General features: G+C 38.4%; 1 protein-coding gene across 1 annotated transcript in view; it reads left to right on the forward strand.

Moving 5' to 3' along the window:
- Nucleotides 1–14,361, forward strand: part of LOC121373558 (BTB/POZ domain-containing protein 6-B-like) — a 29,153-nt gene extending 14,792 nt beyond the window's left edge. The window contains exons 6-9 of the mRNA XM_041500241.1: nucleotides 957–1,012; nucleotides 3,482–3,538; nucleotides 8,397–8,684; nucleotides 13,539–14,361. Coding sequence (XP_041356175.1) covers nucleotides 957–1,012; nucleotides 3,482–3,538; nucleotides 8,397–8,684; nucleotides 13,539–14,169 — 1,032 coding nt within the window. The 3' untranslated portion in view covers nucleotides 14,170–14,361. The remainder of the gene's footprint in view (nucleotides 1–956; nucleotides 1,013–3,481; nucleotides 3,539–8,396; nucleotides 8,685–13,538) is intronic.
- The last annotated feature ends 2,279 nt before the right edge of the window (nucleotides 14,362–16,640 follow it).

The raw sequence follows: 16,640 nt of genomic DNA on the forward strand, positions 1-16,640 counted from the left end.
ATTTTAAAAATACAATATAAAATAGAAATATGGTAATTAAACTTGTCATATACTAACTTCTAATTTTAACGACAATATAAAATGGTATCATGGTCACTGGCCTTGTCATAAACTAAGATTAAATGATTAAGACATTAGCCTTATACGTTTTTAAGAGGAAATGGAAGGAAGGACAAAATTTTTTATTGAACGACGCACTCAACACGTTTTATTTACGGTTATATGGCGTCGGATTTTTTTTTTTTTTTTTTTTTTTTTTTTTTTTTTTTTAAGAGGATGGCTGTAGTGACAGGAGATTAGGTTAACAATAAATGAAAACAAAATGTGCTGGGATTTGGGGTTGTGTTCATGGAGGAAGAATTACAGTTAACATTTTCCCACACAATCGATCATGGATATTTATAATCTATCATCGCATCGTTAGAGCTAAACCGATCAATTTTAGATTACACTCGATCTGGGCAACATCCCTATTATAGACAACAAACATGTGCTGAGGTGTCGTTAAATATACCTGCATTTCCTCTCAATATGTTAATACTTCTATCTGACTGCATCCTTGTAGAATACAAACATATGTTTTGTTTAATGACACCACTTGAGCACATTGATTTAGTAAGCATGGGCTGTTGGATGTCAGACAGTCTTAGAGAGGAAACCTGCAGCATTTTTCCATTAGTAGCGAGGGATGTCTTATATGCACCATCCAAGAGACAAGATAGCACATACCACAGCCTTTGATACACCAGTCGTGGTACACTGACTGGAACGAGAAATAGCCCAATGGGCCCACCGGCGGGGATCGATCCCAAACCAACCGGGCATCAAGCGAGGTCTTTACCACTGGATTACGTCCCACCCCTGTATAATACCAATACCCCAGAATTATTATTTATATGTAATACTGCCCTCTAATGTTTTCTTGGATCAAATGTGTTGTTGCTTAAATTTTGTAGGTGATAGTTATTGAGCAGATAAATGAAGATGGAAGCTGGCCAAGGCAAGTAACAAGGTATGTTCACGTGTTAAAGACTGACAGGAAGATCTACTCAATACTTATCAGGGGCGGATTCAGGGGATTGTGAATAGAGGGGGTTGGTGGACGCCTGGCATGATAAGAGGTATTTGAACAGGTCCGCACCTATTTGTTATATTTTATTTGTGTATGTTACGGAATACGAATTAGTTATTGGTAGACATAAGGTGAGATGTTAATACATTATCTGTCTGTCTAAGCTTGACATCGGTACGGTAAATTGGTATTGACATGATACCGATACGGATACCAAACGGTATATATATATATATATATATATATATATAGTATTTGTGGTTCAGCTTTTTATTGTATGATGCTTAACATATTAAAATATTAAAATGGAGCATAGTATAGGCCTATATACATACAGTAGGTGATTATCGCTACTTCAAGTTTCACGCTAAACGGCGATATTCAGGCGAAGATAACCGTTACTAATATATGACGTCACTATATGAACACGTTATGATGTTGTCTATTTTTGGTCTCGATAATTGTTCTTTTTCGGAGTGTGTCTACATGTAACTAAGATTTCATTTCTCTTATTTAAAATTCACTGTAATTTGTGCATGGACGAAAAATTAGCTTTAATAAACTTTAAAAATTCCGGAATTTCACCTAATGTATGTATGTGTGTGTGTGGTGTGTGTGTGTGTATATATATATATATATATACATATACAGTGGAACCTCGTTAGTGGAACCGTTAATCCTCAATTTACTCACCTTAATAATTTTTTTTTTGCAAAACGAAACGATCTCTCAGTAAAGTTATTCATTAATCCAGATATTCAGCTTCCGGAACCGGACGGTCATAATTCTGAACCAAATGTTAAAAGTAAAGGCAAATTGCTTCGTTTGACCGGTCGCCGCTGATTGAACATAAAGGTAATCCGCCAATTAACGCTCAAGGAATCGAGAGAGATAAAATGGCTGCACGGGGTTTCACACCGCAGTTTATTTAACCATTCACCTGTGTTTATTTAGTGTTCACAAGTGTTTGATGTTTTTATTTTATGAAAAAAAGAAGAGTATTTTATTTTTAAAAGTGGGTAACTCTTGATCATACCCTACGGTACCCCATGACCCCGTTTTGTAACTACCCTCCTAACTTACCTGTATGATTTATTACTGAATACTGTTCATAATTGTTTTAGTGTCCAACTCAAGAGTATTGCCAGTCACCCAAAATAAAGACAAAGGAAACGTCTTTATATGTTATTGCTATCAAAACACTGGCTCGCGACTCTTTCACATGTGGAACAATGCTCATTCAGTTTCACGCCGGTTTTGAGAGAGTTGTATTTCTGTGCTAGGGGCGGAGGGATGTATCATGTCGGCGCTAGTATTATATCAGTAGATATAGCAGAAATGAATTATAATTTCGCCATTTTATATGTTTAAAATATAATTTGTAAACGTAAAAACTTTAAACTAATAATGATTGTATATAAGTGAGAAACAATATGCATTCCTCAACAACGTACCAACTTCGTGGAAATGAACTCAACCACGTGGCCTAGATTTACAACATTAACCGGTACGACTAATAAAATTTAAAACTTGTTGTCGCTAGTAATCAAACATTTAGTATCAACAATGTAACATGTCTTAAACAGTATTTCATTTTATTTAATCGCATTTTCTAACTTTAAGACAAGCACCTGGCAGTACACTACTGAATAGTAGACTGGCCTCACGGACATGCAAATAGCGCTTTATTCACACCATGAGACGGATCAACAGAACAAAACTGGTTGAAGAAATGTCTGGTTCTAAAAATCAAATGTGTCGTTTTTATTTTGTTTGTGAATCAAGGGAGGTTACTCATCACGTACATTTCAGTTCTCCGGAAATTCGTTAATCCGGACGTTTTTTTTTAATAACCATACTGTCCGGACTAACGAGGTTCCACTATATATATATATATACAGAACTTCACATACGTTGCTTTCGCTTCCTATTTATTGCACGAGTTTATTTTGCGCGGTCTTGTGGTATGTTCTTTTGCAAAATTAATGAGTGCAATAAATAGGAAAACAACCTATGTGAAGTTCTGTATTTATTACATACCTTCATATATGTTTTACAAAAACGGTTTTTAATTTAACGTCATAACAACACTTTGTTAAATCTATGATCAAAACTCCTTTCCTGGATTTACTTAACGTTAAGAATCATACTCTGCAGCAGCCTTGTGTAATGTTTGAAATACGATGTGGCGTAATTTGTAAATCATATATGACGTCAGTAAATAAAAGGCGCTAACTGCAGTAAAAATAAAAGGGGAATTTCCCATTTAAAAGTTCCGGTCCAGATAAAAATAAATTTAACATACGGTTTCAAAAGGTGTTTATCACTATAGTAAGACTGAATACGGTAATGAATACGGTATATCGCTCAGCTCTACTTACTATATATGTGTTTTGTTTATTTTTTCAGTAAAAGTAGCTTCAACTCAAGCGATGACACTTATGTTTTCATGCCATGCACCACAAGGTTCGTTTAATCTTAAAACCATAACATTTTAACGTTATCGTTGTTATTATTTGAAAAAAAAACCCAAAAATATTCTTTTAAATTTTTGGTTTACATAAAATATGTTTTATCACATAGTATTATATAATCATGTGAATGGAGTGCTAGGTATAAACCGGCCTCGGTGGCGTCGTGGTTAGGCCATCGTTCTACAGGTTGGTAGGTACTGGGTTCGGATCCCAGTCGAGGCATGGGATTTTTAATCCAGATACCGATTCCAAACCCTGAGTGAGTGCTCCGCAAGGCTCAATGGGTAGGTGTAAACTACTTGCACCGACCAGTGATCCATAACTGGTTCAACAAAGGCCATGCTTTGTGCTATCCTGCCTGTGGGAAGCGGAAATAAAAGATCCCTTGCTGCATATCGTAAAAGAGTAGCCTATGTGGCAACAGCGGGTTTCGTCTAAAAATAGTGTCAGAATGACCATATGTTTGACGTTTAATAGCCGATGATAAGATAAAAAAAAATCAATGTGTTCTAGTGGCGTCGTTAAAGTGACACACCCTAGTTACGGCTAGTTGTAAACCATTACGGCGTTGTTTTTCGCTATTAAACCCATTTTTTCACAAATAAAATTGCACTTTACTTACCGGTTATTATTTAGAATATACATTTCCATTCACCTGAAGTGTTTTTTGGTAATCTTGGTAATCCTGGTGTTTGTAATACCACAAAATGCATTTTTCGTATTTCTGAAAAAAGGACGCACGTTTGAGAAAAAAACGTTGAGCAGACAAGGTCTAATCTATTTTTAGACGGGATATTTCCATTTCAATGTCACAGACGTTTGGTATTACCACATGATTATATCATTTTGGTTCGGTTTGCTAGGTTCTCGTGCACGGTTCGCGCAATCAACATCCGCCTTGTTGTTGTTCATTTGTGAGATTTTTCTTCACAGTTCGTGAACATTTTCAGTAACAATAAAGTTCAGACCAGTAAGTGTCTCAATACAAACTTTACAAACCCTTAAAACCAATAATTTTGCTAAGTGGATACAACCAGGACAGAACAGTTTGGAACATGTCCAGGAGAGGTGAAAAAGAACGCACCACCCCAAGTCTGTAAAATGTGTCGTGACGTAGGCAATGGTCATGCTTCGAGCGACATCTACCGGTGACATCAGAATACAAACTTTCAAAATTATTTCAAGCAATTGGGACATGGGGATTCCCATGGTATTTATCGGTATAAAACCTGCTTTTTTCACTCCATTTGATAAAATACGTGATCTAAGTGACCATACAGGTTTGTAGATTAACCAAATTATAAAATTTTCAATGGATGTTCTAGGACGTGCGGCTTTAAATAAAACTAACTTTACTTTTTTTGCTAGGTATAAATGATTGCTTATAGTGCTCCAAGCTGCTCATGTGGCAGATCCTTATTGTTTTTGTTTGGATTATTTGTCTTGTATTACACTCCGACCTAGTATGACCTTAGTTATATTTTCTGTAGGTCCCTGTGATTTGAACTAAGATCGACGACAGTCACTTTTCGGACCCTTGTTTTGGCTTCGTACACAATATATAAAAGATATCCAATGGTAATTTTTGATATGATATGTTTTACAAAAGGTACTTTTTATTTTTCATCTTTTAAAACTTCAAATTAATATTTGTCCAGAATTATGAAAAAAATACCGACCTTGAAACTCCGTGGTCTGCTTGTTATAGAAATTTGACAGGGGTCAAGGTTAATTGACCAGTTTTTATTTTAATGTGGCGAAGCATTGTAATAATATTATATAGCTAATTTTGAATTTGAATGAATTCAGTATTCCAATGGCGTCACTTTGCATCTCCTTACAATAAGCATAACTAGGTACATGACGTTTCCGTTTTAAGATTGCTGAAAAAATCCCAGTGCAAAATTGCTATTGAAATTGTTTTGTTTCAACATTACTAATGCATCTAAAAATGTGTTTGAAGAAAATCTTTTGATTAAAAAATGGTACATTTTACGAAATGTGAATTTTAAGTGAAATTACGGTAAGATATGCTATATTGATTGTGTACGAAGCTAAAACGATGGTTCGAAAAGTGACTGTCGTCGACCTTAGAAAAGAAAGAAATGTTTTATTTAACGACGCACTCAAAACATTTTATTTACGGTTATATGGCGTCAGACATATGGTTAAGGACCACACAGATTTTGAGAGGAAACCCGCTGTCGCCACTACATGGGCTACTCTTCCGATTAGCAGCAAGGGATCTTTTATTTGCACTTCCCACAGGCAGGATAGCACAAACCATGGCCTTTGTTGAACCAGTTATGGATCACTGGTCGGTGCAAGTGGTTTACACCTACCCATTGAGCCTTGCAGAGCACTCACTCAGGTTTTGGAGTCGGTATCTGGATTAAAAATTCCATGCTTCGACCGGGATCCGAACCCAGTACCTACCGGCCTGTAGACCGATGGCTTACCACGACGTCGACCTTAGTTGCATTAGCGTAGGTACGGAAGGAAGGAAGGAAATGTTTTATTTTACGTCGCACTCAGCTCATTTTATTTACGGTTATATGGCGTCAGACATAAGGTTAAGGACTATATAGATATTGATAGAGGAAACCCACTGTCGCCACTTCATGGGCTACTCTTTTTGATTAGCAGCAAGGGATCTTTTATATGCACCATCCCACAGACAGGGTAGTACATACCACATCCTTTGATATGCCAGTCGTGGTGCACTGGCTGGAACGAGAAATAGCCCTTTGGGTCCTACCGACGGAGATCGATCCTAGACCGACCGCGCATCGAGCGAGCGCTCTACCACTGGGCTACGTCCTGACCCGCGTAGGTACGGCTTCCGTACTTTATATTATATATAAAATAAAAAGATATATAAAACAGATTATTTGCCCAAAAAACCCACCCAATAAACGTAATGCACATGGAGGTATGATATGCATTTGAAGAAAATATTGCACACAGCTGGAATATATTTCTCATGTCATACAGACAGAACGTATATGACCTTGATTTAAGGAAACTTTCAGAGATTGGTTTTAAATGGAAATAATTAAACTTCTTTACGGGTGGGTTCTTTAAAAAAAGTATTTAAGGAAAAACAATATTGAATAGAAATTAATATTAATAATGTTAAAATCCTTAGGTTTTGAACGGTAAAAGTTTAAAGACACCACTAGAGCACATTGATTAATTAATGATAGGCTATTGGATGTCAAACATTTGTTAATTTTGACGTAGTTTTAAAGAGGAAATCTGCTACATTTTCCCTTAGTAGCAAAGGATCTTTTATTTGCACCATCCACGACCTTTGATCTACCAGTCGTGGTGCACTGGCTGGAACGAGAAATAGCTTAATGGGCCCACCAAAAATGATATTTCCCTAGGGAAAGACAAAAACAAACATTTCTTCCCCTAGATAAGTTTTGATGTCATAAACAGTGCTTCACTATAGGTCTCACTACACAGATGACTTCCGGGTGAGAGTTCATTCATAATGGTCCACTATAGTTCCTAATTGTGACACATGTTATGGTTGCAATATTCACTTCTAGGAAATGGTGAAGAATTAAAACAATATGTATGTTTAATGGTAAGCCTTCTGGCTGTATTTTGCACATGTTATTTTGTAATATTGTGCATCGACCTTTTGGGACATGGGTATATAGTGCAAGTGACAGCCGGAGTGAATCGGTTAATGAACCACCTGTTCGGACCTGTACTACAGCCAGATGAGGTCATATAGCAAAAAACTGAAACGGAAATGTTCTCAATTTTGGAGTGAAAATAAATGCTTATATAATGTATGTTCGCAATGGTGTATGTTGTTTGTGCCAACGTGAACCCGTTCTATGGGCAATCTTCGCTTGAAGTTGGGCAGTTTAACATGGGTTTCAATGGCAGATGACATCTGTGTAGTGAAACCATAGGTGGTTAATTTTGCGTAAGAATAGTTTCCATGGTGGACGTCAAGACAACAACTAACTTACGTCATCAGCGATACGTACGTCACAGCTATGACGCAACGCTGTCTCTTATTCTCAACTTGCAGACCTGTTTTCAGCCACAGTATCGTTTGAATATCTTCCATAAAATGATACAAATTGATAATGGGTAATAAATAGAATACCCAACTCGCTACTCGGCAATACCGTTTATCTTGCACTCGTGAAGACTCTTGAAGGACAATATCAATTCACTCCTGCAAGATAAACGGTAGGCCTATTGCCATGTAGCTCGTTGAGTATTCTCTAAATATGTTATTAGGGATATTCACTGCATGAATTTATCTATGAGGAGATACATGTATGCAGTTACACAGAGCTGTAGCTAGGATTTGTTTTGGGCGGGGAGGGTGGTGGTGGTGGTGGTGGTGGTATTGGCTCGTAGCTCGTTGAATATTCTCTAAATATGTTATTAGGGATATTCACTGCATGAATTTATCTATGAGGAGATACATGTATGCAGCTACACAGACCCGTAGCTAGGATTTGTTTTGGGCGGGGAGGGTGGTGGCAGACGAATTCATGGAATGAACGAGCATGGAGGGCATACCATGAACTTTTGAAATCTAGAAGCAATGGAATACCATTTTGCAGCCATTTCAGGGAGGTTACACACTTAAATCTCCTCAAACTGTTAAGAAGAGGATTGTCTTTAAATTTCTATTATTTTTACCGCTAGCTACGGCCCTGGTACAGGCACACACACATACACACACACAAAGCACACACACACACACACAAAGCACACACACACACACATACATCACACACACACACACACACACACATAAACCACTTGTAAAACAGGAACGTATTCATGCAAATAATTGTATGTATTTTCAGTGACAAGAAGGACACAGGGAAAACAACTCGTCAGACTGAGCCAGGCTTTATTCAAAGCTGGCAGAGAGGGAAATCAATAACTGAATGTCTGAAGTATTCACTTCAGAAAGAAGTTCATACTGACGTCGTATTCAAGGTGGGGCAGTCACAAAAGAACATGCAGGCGCACAAACTTATACTGAGTTTGCGCAGCTGCGTGTTCGAAGCCATGTTAAAGGGCCCAATGGCAGAGCAGGATAACATAGTTATACCGGATGTGGAACCAGCCATCTTTGAAGAATTTCTACAGTATGTAAATTATAAATTTATAAAACATAAATAATATTTGTTGACCTCCCAACCCTGGCATTACCGTATTTCTTTTTCTGGGGGACAATAAACTTTAGAAGAAAAACCCCAAAGAAAACCCCCCAAAAACAAACACTATATTTGTTGAATAAGATTAAACAAAAACTGTGAGAGAGAAGTCGGTGTAGTGGCCTAACACCTACCCATTGAGTTGTTAAACTCGCTCTGTGTGGGAGGGAGTACCGGGCTGCGAACCCAGAACCTTCCAGCCTTATGTCTGATGACTTAGTCACTACACCACCGAGGCCAATATGTTTGTAACTGAATTACCTATGAACATTATAACACTCTATTATTAATGGTTACTAAATAGAAGTTTGTTTTGTTTACCGACAAGGGCGGGGCGTAGCCCAGTGTTAAGGCGCTCGCTCGATGCGCGGTCGGTGTGAGATCGATCCCCGCCGGTGGGCCCATTGGGCTATTTCTCGTTCCAGCCAGTGCACCACGACTGGTATATCAAAGGCCGTGGTATGTACTACCCTGTCTGGGATGGTGCATATAAAAGATCCCTTGCTGCTAATCGAAAAGAGTAGCCCATGAAGTGGCGACAGCGGGTTTCATCTCTCAATATCTGTGTGGTCCTTAACCATATGTCTGACGCCATATAACCGTAAATAAAATGTATTGAGTGCGTCGTTAAATAAAAAAAAATTCTTTGTTGTTTAACGACATCACTAGAACACATTGATTAATTAATCATTGGCTGTTGGGTGTCAAATATTTGGTACTTATGACATAGGCGTCGATCCGGTTTTAAAAGTGGGGGGGGACCGATACATATACATATAATTTTGTTTTTTTTGCAAGGGGGGGGGACGAGGTGTCTGGCGAAGCCCGCCACCGCGAGCGCCGCAGGCGCGAAGCCCGTGGCGGTGGGTCTGGGGGCCCTCCCCCCGAAAATTTTGGAAAATTGACCCCTTCTAGGGCTGTTCTGAGGTGTTTTCTGCTGGCTAGCCGAGCTGCTTTCTGACAAAATATTTTTCGCCTTAATTATTGTGACTAAACTGAACAAATGGTATATAGATACAATATAACTTTATTGGTCAAATTTCTTAATTCAAGTACAAATAATGAACATGAATAAAAACAATGGTGCCACTGATGGTATTCCAACAAGTCTTTAATGGTCTAAAATTTCCCAAAAACACTACGCCGTGTATCGCTTGATCCATCGACAAATTCAATTGCGATATCTCGTGCAGTGCACTCGGCAAGACGATTTCTGTGCACATGACAGACCATCACGTCTGCTGTGCTGCTGCCAAATGTAGATGATGCCTCATTCAGTGCCTCCAGCACGTGTGCGTAGTTGCTAAGGACGGCTCTAACGGCAATCCCACGTGACAGCCAGCGTGTTGGACAAAGCGGCTTCAGGCGTGAAGGGGAAGGGCTATCATCCATAACTTGCAGATCGAGATACAAATTTTTAAATTTGCCTGATGAGTTGTAGAAGCCGCCCAGTTCCTGCACCACGTTAAGAGCATCGCGAAGGAACGGTGCACTCTCGATGGCCTTCGCACAGATGAGGTGCGTGATGTGTGCACCGCAATGCGTGTAGTTTGCCAGTGGTTGTACTTTCTTGATCAGTGCTTGGCAGCCTTGGTATTTGCCCGACATATTGCTGGCTCCGTCATACGTTTGCGCTCTCAGATGCGTGATTGGGAGGTTGAGTCTGAGCAACGCGTCTTGCAGCATATTGCTGAGGCTGGCACCAGTCATCTCAGATACGCTGTACAGACCGATAAAGTCCTCGTGAACGTCGTAAGCGTCGTCTATATATCGCACGCATATTGCCTCCTGTTCAACGCCTTGGATGTCTTGGGTTCCGTCGACAATGACTGCAAAAAGGCCCACGTTCTTGCAAATATTTCGCAGCACCATGTGTGCCATGATTTTTAACAGTTCGTTTTGCACGGCAACGTTTGTGTATGAAGTTGTGCGTGTCAACCACCTCTGTAACATGACGTCATCGTTGCTCCGCAGCTCTAACAACTTCATGAAGTTACCGTCGCTTGACTCTTTGCCGCGTATTGCCAGTCCCTGCTGCGCTAGATACTGGACGGTCGTCACAATCTTCAGCAGAGCGTTGCGCGCCTTCGTTTGTTCTTCAAGATGGTGCGTACTTAACTGTGCGTCAACGTTGTTGTTGGAAGACCGGAATTTCAGGTTGTTATGAGAAATAATATGTGCAGATGTCTTTTCGTGGATTTTGAATTTCTCAATTGCCTTCTTCCAGTTGCAAAATCCCTTGGAAACAAATGTGTCCTCTGAACACCGCGCCATGCCGGCCAAGTCCATGCATGCTGCTTTAGCACAAGTAAAGCAGAGTACTCCGCTAACGTTAGCGTCAAAGTGGAGCCATGGAAAGCTATCGAACCACGCGCGCTGAAAACATAGCGTTCGTTTAGCGAGCCGTTGCACCGGCATGCAGTTGACGTCCCGTGGCTGGTACGGCACTGGCGGTAAGATGGGCAACCGTGTCTGAGAAGTGACTCTTTTCTCTGTTTTTTCTTTAACATCTTCACCAACAACTTCGACATTTGAATCCGGTGTCGTCCCTACTCGCAACAGAGTCTGGGCATGGCGTGGTATGGCAGTGAAGAACTTTTTAATGTCCATGGTAGTTTTTCTACGGTATACTATCTCCGTTAGCGTTTCGTCCTGGACGATGCAGTTTGCCAAATAACCTGCGTGTAATTCATCAAATTCGAATTGTTGTATCAAATAGCATGTCAAAATAACCGGATATAAGCCTATGGGTGCAATGATAATTGACGAATACATTGTATGCAAAATATTCGTTATTAGATTCCTGGAGACTGGAGTAGTTGTTTTTCCGACGATATAACCACGGCCGGTCTATAACAACTAAACTAGTGACCATCATCTACCTAGCGCGCATGCGCTATTGGTAGTTTGATCCGATGTCCTTGTTTCAAAATAAAATAAACGCATTTTTTTCAGAATAAATAAAAAAAAAAAATAATTAAACAATATTATTTACTTGACAAATTAACAAATATCGCTAGTAACCATTATTTATATAACTTTCGTTCCGTCTTTCCTTTACGTGTTTTATTTTATTATTAATTTCAAATGTCTTTTATTGGGTTTTTCAAATTATAAAAAAGTAGACGCCAGTACTGAACATTTCTGGTGTTACATTTTTATAGACTTTCTGCCCCAACACTACCTAAGTTTATAGATTGATATTTCTATTGATGATGAAAGGAGAGAGAGAGAGAGAGAGAGAGAGAGAGAGAGAGAGAGAGAGAGAGAGAGAGAGAGAGAGAGAGAGAGAGAACGAACATATATATTATTATTCAAAATAGCATATACACTTAGTGACATAATGCTAAGAGTAAATCAGCAATACCTGTTATTTATATGAAGTTCGAAACCAATTAGTCAATTTCAGTATAAAAGAAAGAACCATTAAGTTTTAATAGTTATTTTTACTTAACCAATAACGCATATTTAGATACCGTATAACCGGAAACATTTCGAGGTTTTTCATTTTCGAGGTTTGGTAAATTTGAAATGGGCGTGTTTTTATTTTCATGTTTTAGCAAATCTGGTTTGCGAAAAGTTTGTTATTGTTGTTAATTAAAAGTTTAACATCGGCTTCGAGTTGCTTAAAATCGCCGGAGCATAACGTGAAACTCAATTGCAAGTGGATAAGGCGGTATCCTATTGGCGAGACAACTGATGACAAGACGTTTATTTAAAGCCAATTACGATTGGTGTGAGAAGTGTTCTAAGTCAGACAGTGTGGTGTTTGATGTTTAATCTGAGCTCGACATGTTCATTCATACTCGTATACAGTAAGCTGGCTCAGTCTACTCTCTTGTAGTTTCCTGTGGTCTGCGGTGCTCTGCGCATGGCAGGAAATATCAGGAAATAAAGTATTTCGGTAAATAGTTATTTTAATAATTTTATTATATAGTGGGCACAATGAATATTTGTGATTTATTTGGGGGATATCTTCAACTATTTTCAAGGTTTAAAATAAAAACTACTACAAATAGATTGTAAAATAATTAGTATATTTACTACCAGTCTAGTGTAGGAACATAAGAGCCGGCACTCCAAGGCGAAATGCCAAATGGTGATCAGTTACGCTATATATACTAGAAAATATTTGTTTCGTCTGAAAAAAGTGGGGGAGGACATTTCCTATGCTGTCCCCCCAAGCTAAAAAGTGAGGGGGACGTGTCCCCCCTGTCCCCCACCGATTGACGCCCATGACTTATGACACGTAGTAATCAGAGGAAACCCGCTACATTTGTCCTAATGCAACAAGGGATCTTATATATAAACTAATAGCACAGAGCAATGAATAAAAAAAAATTCATCGACAGTGACCTGTGGTTAACATTTAAATAAATCGTTTATATTTAATCATTTGTAATCTGGCTTACATCTGAATAAATGCATTTTCCTTTACAGTATGCACTATTTTTCGCAAAAAGTTTATAATAGTTTAGATTTAGACAAAATACTGCACCGGAGTAAATAAACAAAAAGACGTCTAGCACTGATGTGTGTTCACTGACCCGAGTTCCAATATCGTCAGGCGTACACGCTCGTACGAGGTGTTGGTGGAACAAAAAAACTCCATCCCAATCAGTTGAATGGATCCGTCGAGGTGGTTCGATCCTGCGACGCAAGCACCTCAAGCGAGCACTCAACCAACTGAGCTAAATCCCGCCACGGTTACTAAACAGATACACATGTTCATATAAACGAAATCATAAATATAATTATAATACTGTTTTGTTTTCTAATTCACAGGTATCTGTACACTGATGAAGTCACACCCACCGGTGACAATGTAATCGGCCTGCTGTATGTATCCAAGAAGTATGACGTCAGTACCCTAGAACAGCAGTGTCTGACGTATTTGTCGTCATCGATGACGTCAGACGACGCTTGCTTCGTAATGGAGCAAGCGCACCTTTACGATGAAATACAACTGATGGAGAAGTCACTGAACTGTATTTTAGAAAATGGTGATGCCGCTCTTAAGTCGGCTGGACTTATCTCTCTCTGTCATGAATGTTTGGTTAAGATCGCAAAAGAGGACAATCTGAAGGCAGATGAGAAATCAGTCTTTGAAGCTGCCATGATTTGGAGTGAGAGCGCGTGCAGGAAACAAAACAAGGATTTAAGTCCAGAAAGCAGACGAGAGGTCCTTGGAGACGTCATATCGCACGTGCGCTATCCATTGCTAGATCAGGAATATTTCGTGAGAAACGTCGTACCTATGAAAGTATTAACAACTTCAGAAGAAAGTAAGATATTGCAGTACTGGGTGTGCCCAGACGTCAATGTTTCACCATTTAATCCCAGAAAGCGGACTGGTGGGATAGAGAGAGAACACTATGTACCTCCCTGGTCCAAAAAACCCCGCGGCAATAGATGAAATGATCAAAGGGTCATCAATAACAAAGATACAGGTAGCTCTGGCGTCACCATATGACGTAGATTTCCTTGACTCATAGAATTGATCCAAAAAAAAAAAAAAAAAAATATGATCGTTAACCCTTTAATGTCCATGGCAAAACGAGCAGGAATTTAAAAAAAAATGGTTTGTGAATAAACATAGCATCATTTTATAACACTTTTGAAGTTATTTGATATATATATATATATATATATATATATATATAAATTTGTTTAAATGTAGTTATGAGTATATCAGGCTATACTCATATGAGTACAAAAGTAATTATTACATCAGATTTTAACAATATGTGATGCAATCAACGAAAAACATATCAAATTCATTTAATACAACTTTAGAACAATGTAACAATTCCAGAAGTGCAGAGAAAAAACTTCAAATCAAACATTTTCCCGTTAGTTCTTATTGTACTCAAAAGAGTAACATTTAAATTCTTGGCTCCGTTCATATAGATGGAGATTATTATACGAGCTTGTCTGTCTTACTGAGTTTACGAAACGAGTGTCAGGATCATTGTATTGCCCGAGCAATAGCGAGGGTAATACATAAATCCTGACACGAGTTTCGTAAAATCAATACGATTCACACGCCAGTGTAATAATTTCTTTATTATCCACATTATCCAAAACATTATTTTTATGAATAACAAGCTAAGACCATGTCAAAATGTTTGAAACGTAACTAAAAAGAGACGACGAAACGACGTCATTTTTCAAAATGACGCCATTTTTATAAGCCTTTACACTGGGGAAGCCACATTAAGTTATTACGTCGCTTCACAAAATTAAGTCATTCATTGTGCACGTGAAATCATTATGACACACGTGGGCCATACTGATTATATTTCTTTGAATATCTTGAACTACATGTATGTGGATAATAAAAGTGTATATCATTCAACTACATTTTACTCATTTTAAGGATATTGGGCATATATGGGAATTCATTCTAATTAAAATTAGCTCCACTATTACTTGTGGATCTAACAGCACCTCATGTCCAGTTGACCTTTCATTCGACCAATCAAAACCTTACTTGCAAAATCATGCCAGTGATTTAAAAATAATTTGAAAACATTCGGGATTATGCCGAAGGTATACGAAATGATTCGGGTGAATTACGAAGTATGCCGGAAACTAATTCAATATAAAATTTAAAATGCAATTACTTTCAAGACGAAAAAAAAAAAAAAACGTGATGGTATAGCCATAAAATCTGTTTATACTAGTATACAATCCAGAGTTTATTACTACACCTTTGCCCCTGGGTTTTTTTTTTTTTTTTCAATGTTCAAATAGACCAATAAGTTCGCCTATTGCATAAATAGTCGCCTGATATTTTTAGAATTTGTATGCTCCCGGACCGGCCTCAGTGGCGTCGTGGTTAGGCCATCGGTCTACAGGCTGGTAGGTATTGGGTTCGGATCCCAGTCGAGGCATGGGATTTTTAATCCAGATGCCGACTCCAAACCCTGAGTGAGTGCTCCGCAAGGCTCAATGGGTAGGTGTAAACCACTTGCACCGACCAGTGATCCATAACTGGTTCAACAAAGGCCATGGTTTGTGCTATCCTGCCTGTGGGAAGCACAAATAAAAGATCCCTTGCTGCTAATCGGAAAGAGTAGCCCATGTAGTGGCGACAGCGGGTTTCCTCTCAAAATCTGTGTGGTCCTTAACCATATGTCTGACGCCATATAACCGTAAATAAAATGTGTTGAATGTGTCGTTAAATAAAACATTTCTTTCTTTGTATGCTCCCGAATAACGCTATAAAGGGCGAGGTGTAATTGGTCAATATTTAAATTGTTATTTATAGATGAAATGTCACCTGGACATGGGAGTCCATGCAATGCTTTTAGATCTACTGGTAGACCAGTAGAGCTAATTTTAATCAGATTGATGGGAATTCGCAGTACTTTTATTTGTGCAAATATGATTTGTGCCTATAAAGTATGGACTCAAATGAGTACATTAGGCATTGAAGAGTTAACATTAAAGGTTCTAACTCATGGTATGGGACATCAGGCAAATCCTACAGTACAACAATGTTCTTATGTGTGTGCTCGTTTCTGAACACGCATAAATCTAAACACCACCAGAGAGTAGTTACTTGCACAATGTGACATCATTACTACTTCTTAGTATTAAGTAATTGAATTAATTAATTAAAGGGACATTCCTGGGTTTGCTGCATTGTAAGATGTTTCCGACTAATAAAATATTTCTACGATTAAACTTACATATTAAATATATTAACTTGTTTAGAATGTCAGTGTCTGCATATTCAATGCGTTTCTGGTCGTCTTAATATTTGTAAGAAGCCCTAACTGGATTTTGTCTTCAAATAATTTCGTACGTACGAAAAAAAAATTAATTTAGGAAATAAAATGAAATGTAACCTAGTAAAAATGTTAGAACGATCAGAAACAC

Source organism: Gigantopelta aegis, chromosome 5 (genome assembly GCF_016097555.1).
Source record: "Gigantopelta aegis isolate Gae_Host chromosome 5, Gae_host_genome, whole genome shotgun sequence".
Taxonomy (NCBI): Eukaryota; Metazoa; Mollusca; class Gastropoda; order Neomphalida; family Peltospiridae; genus Gigantopelta; species Gigantopelta aegis.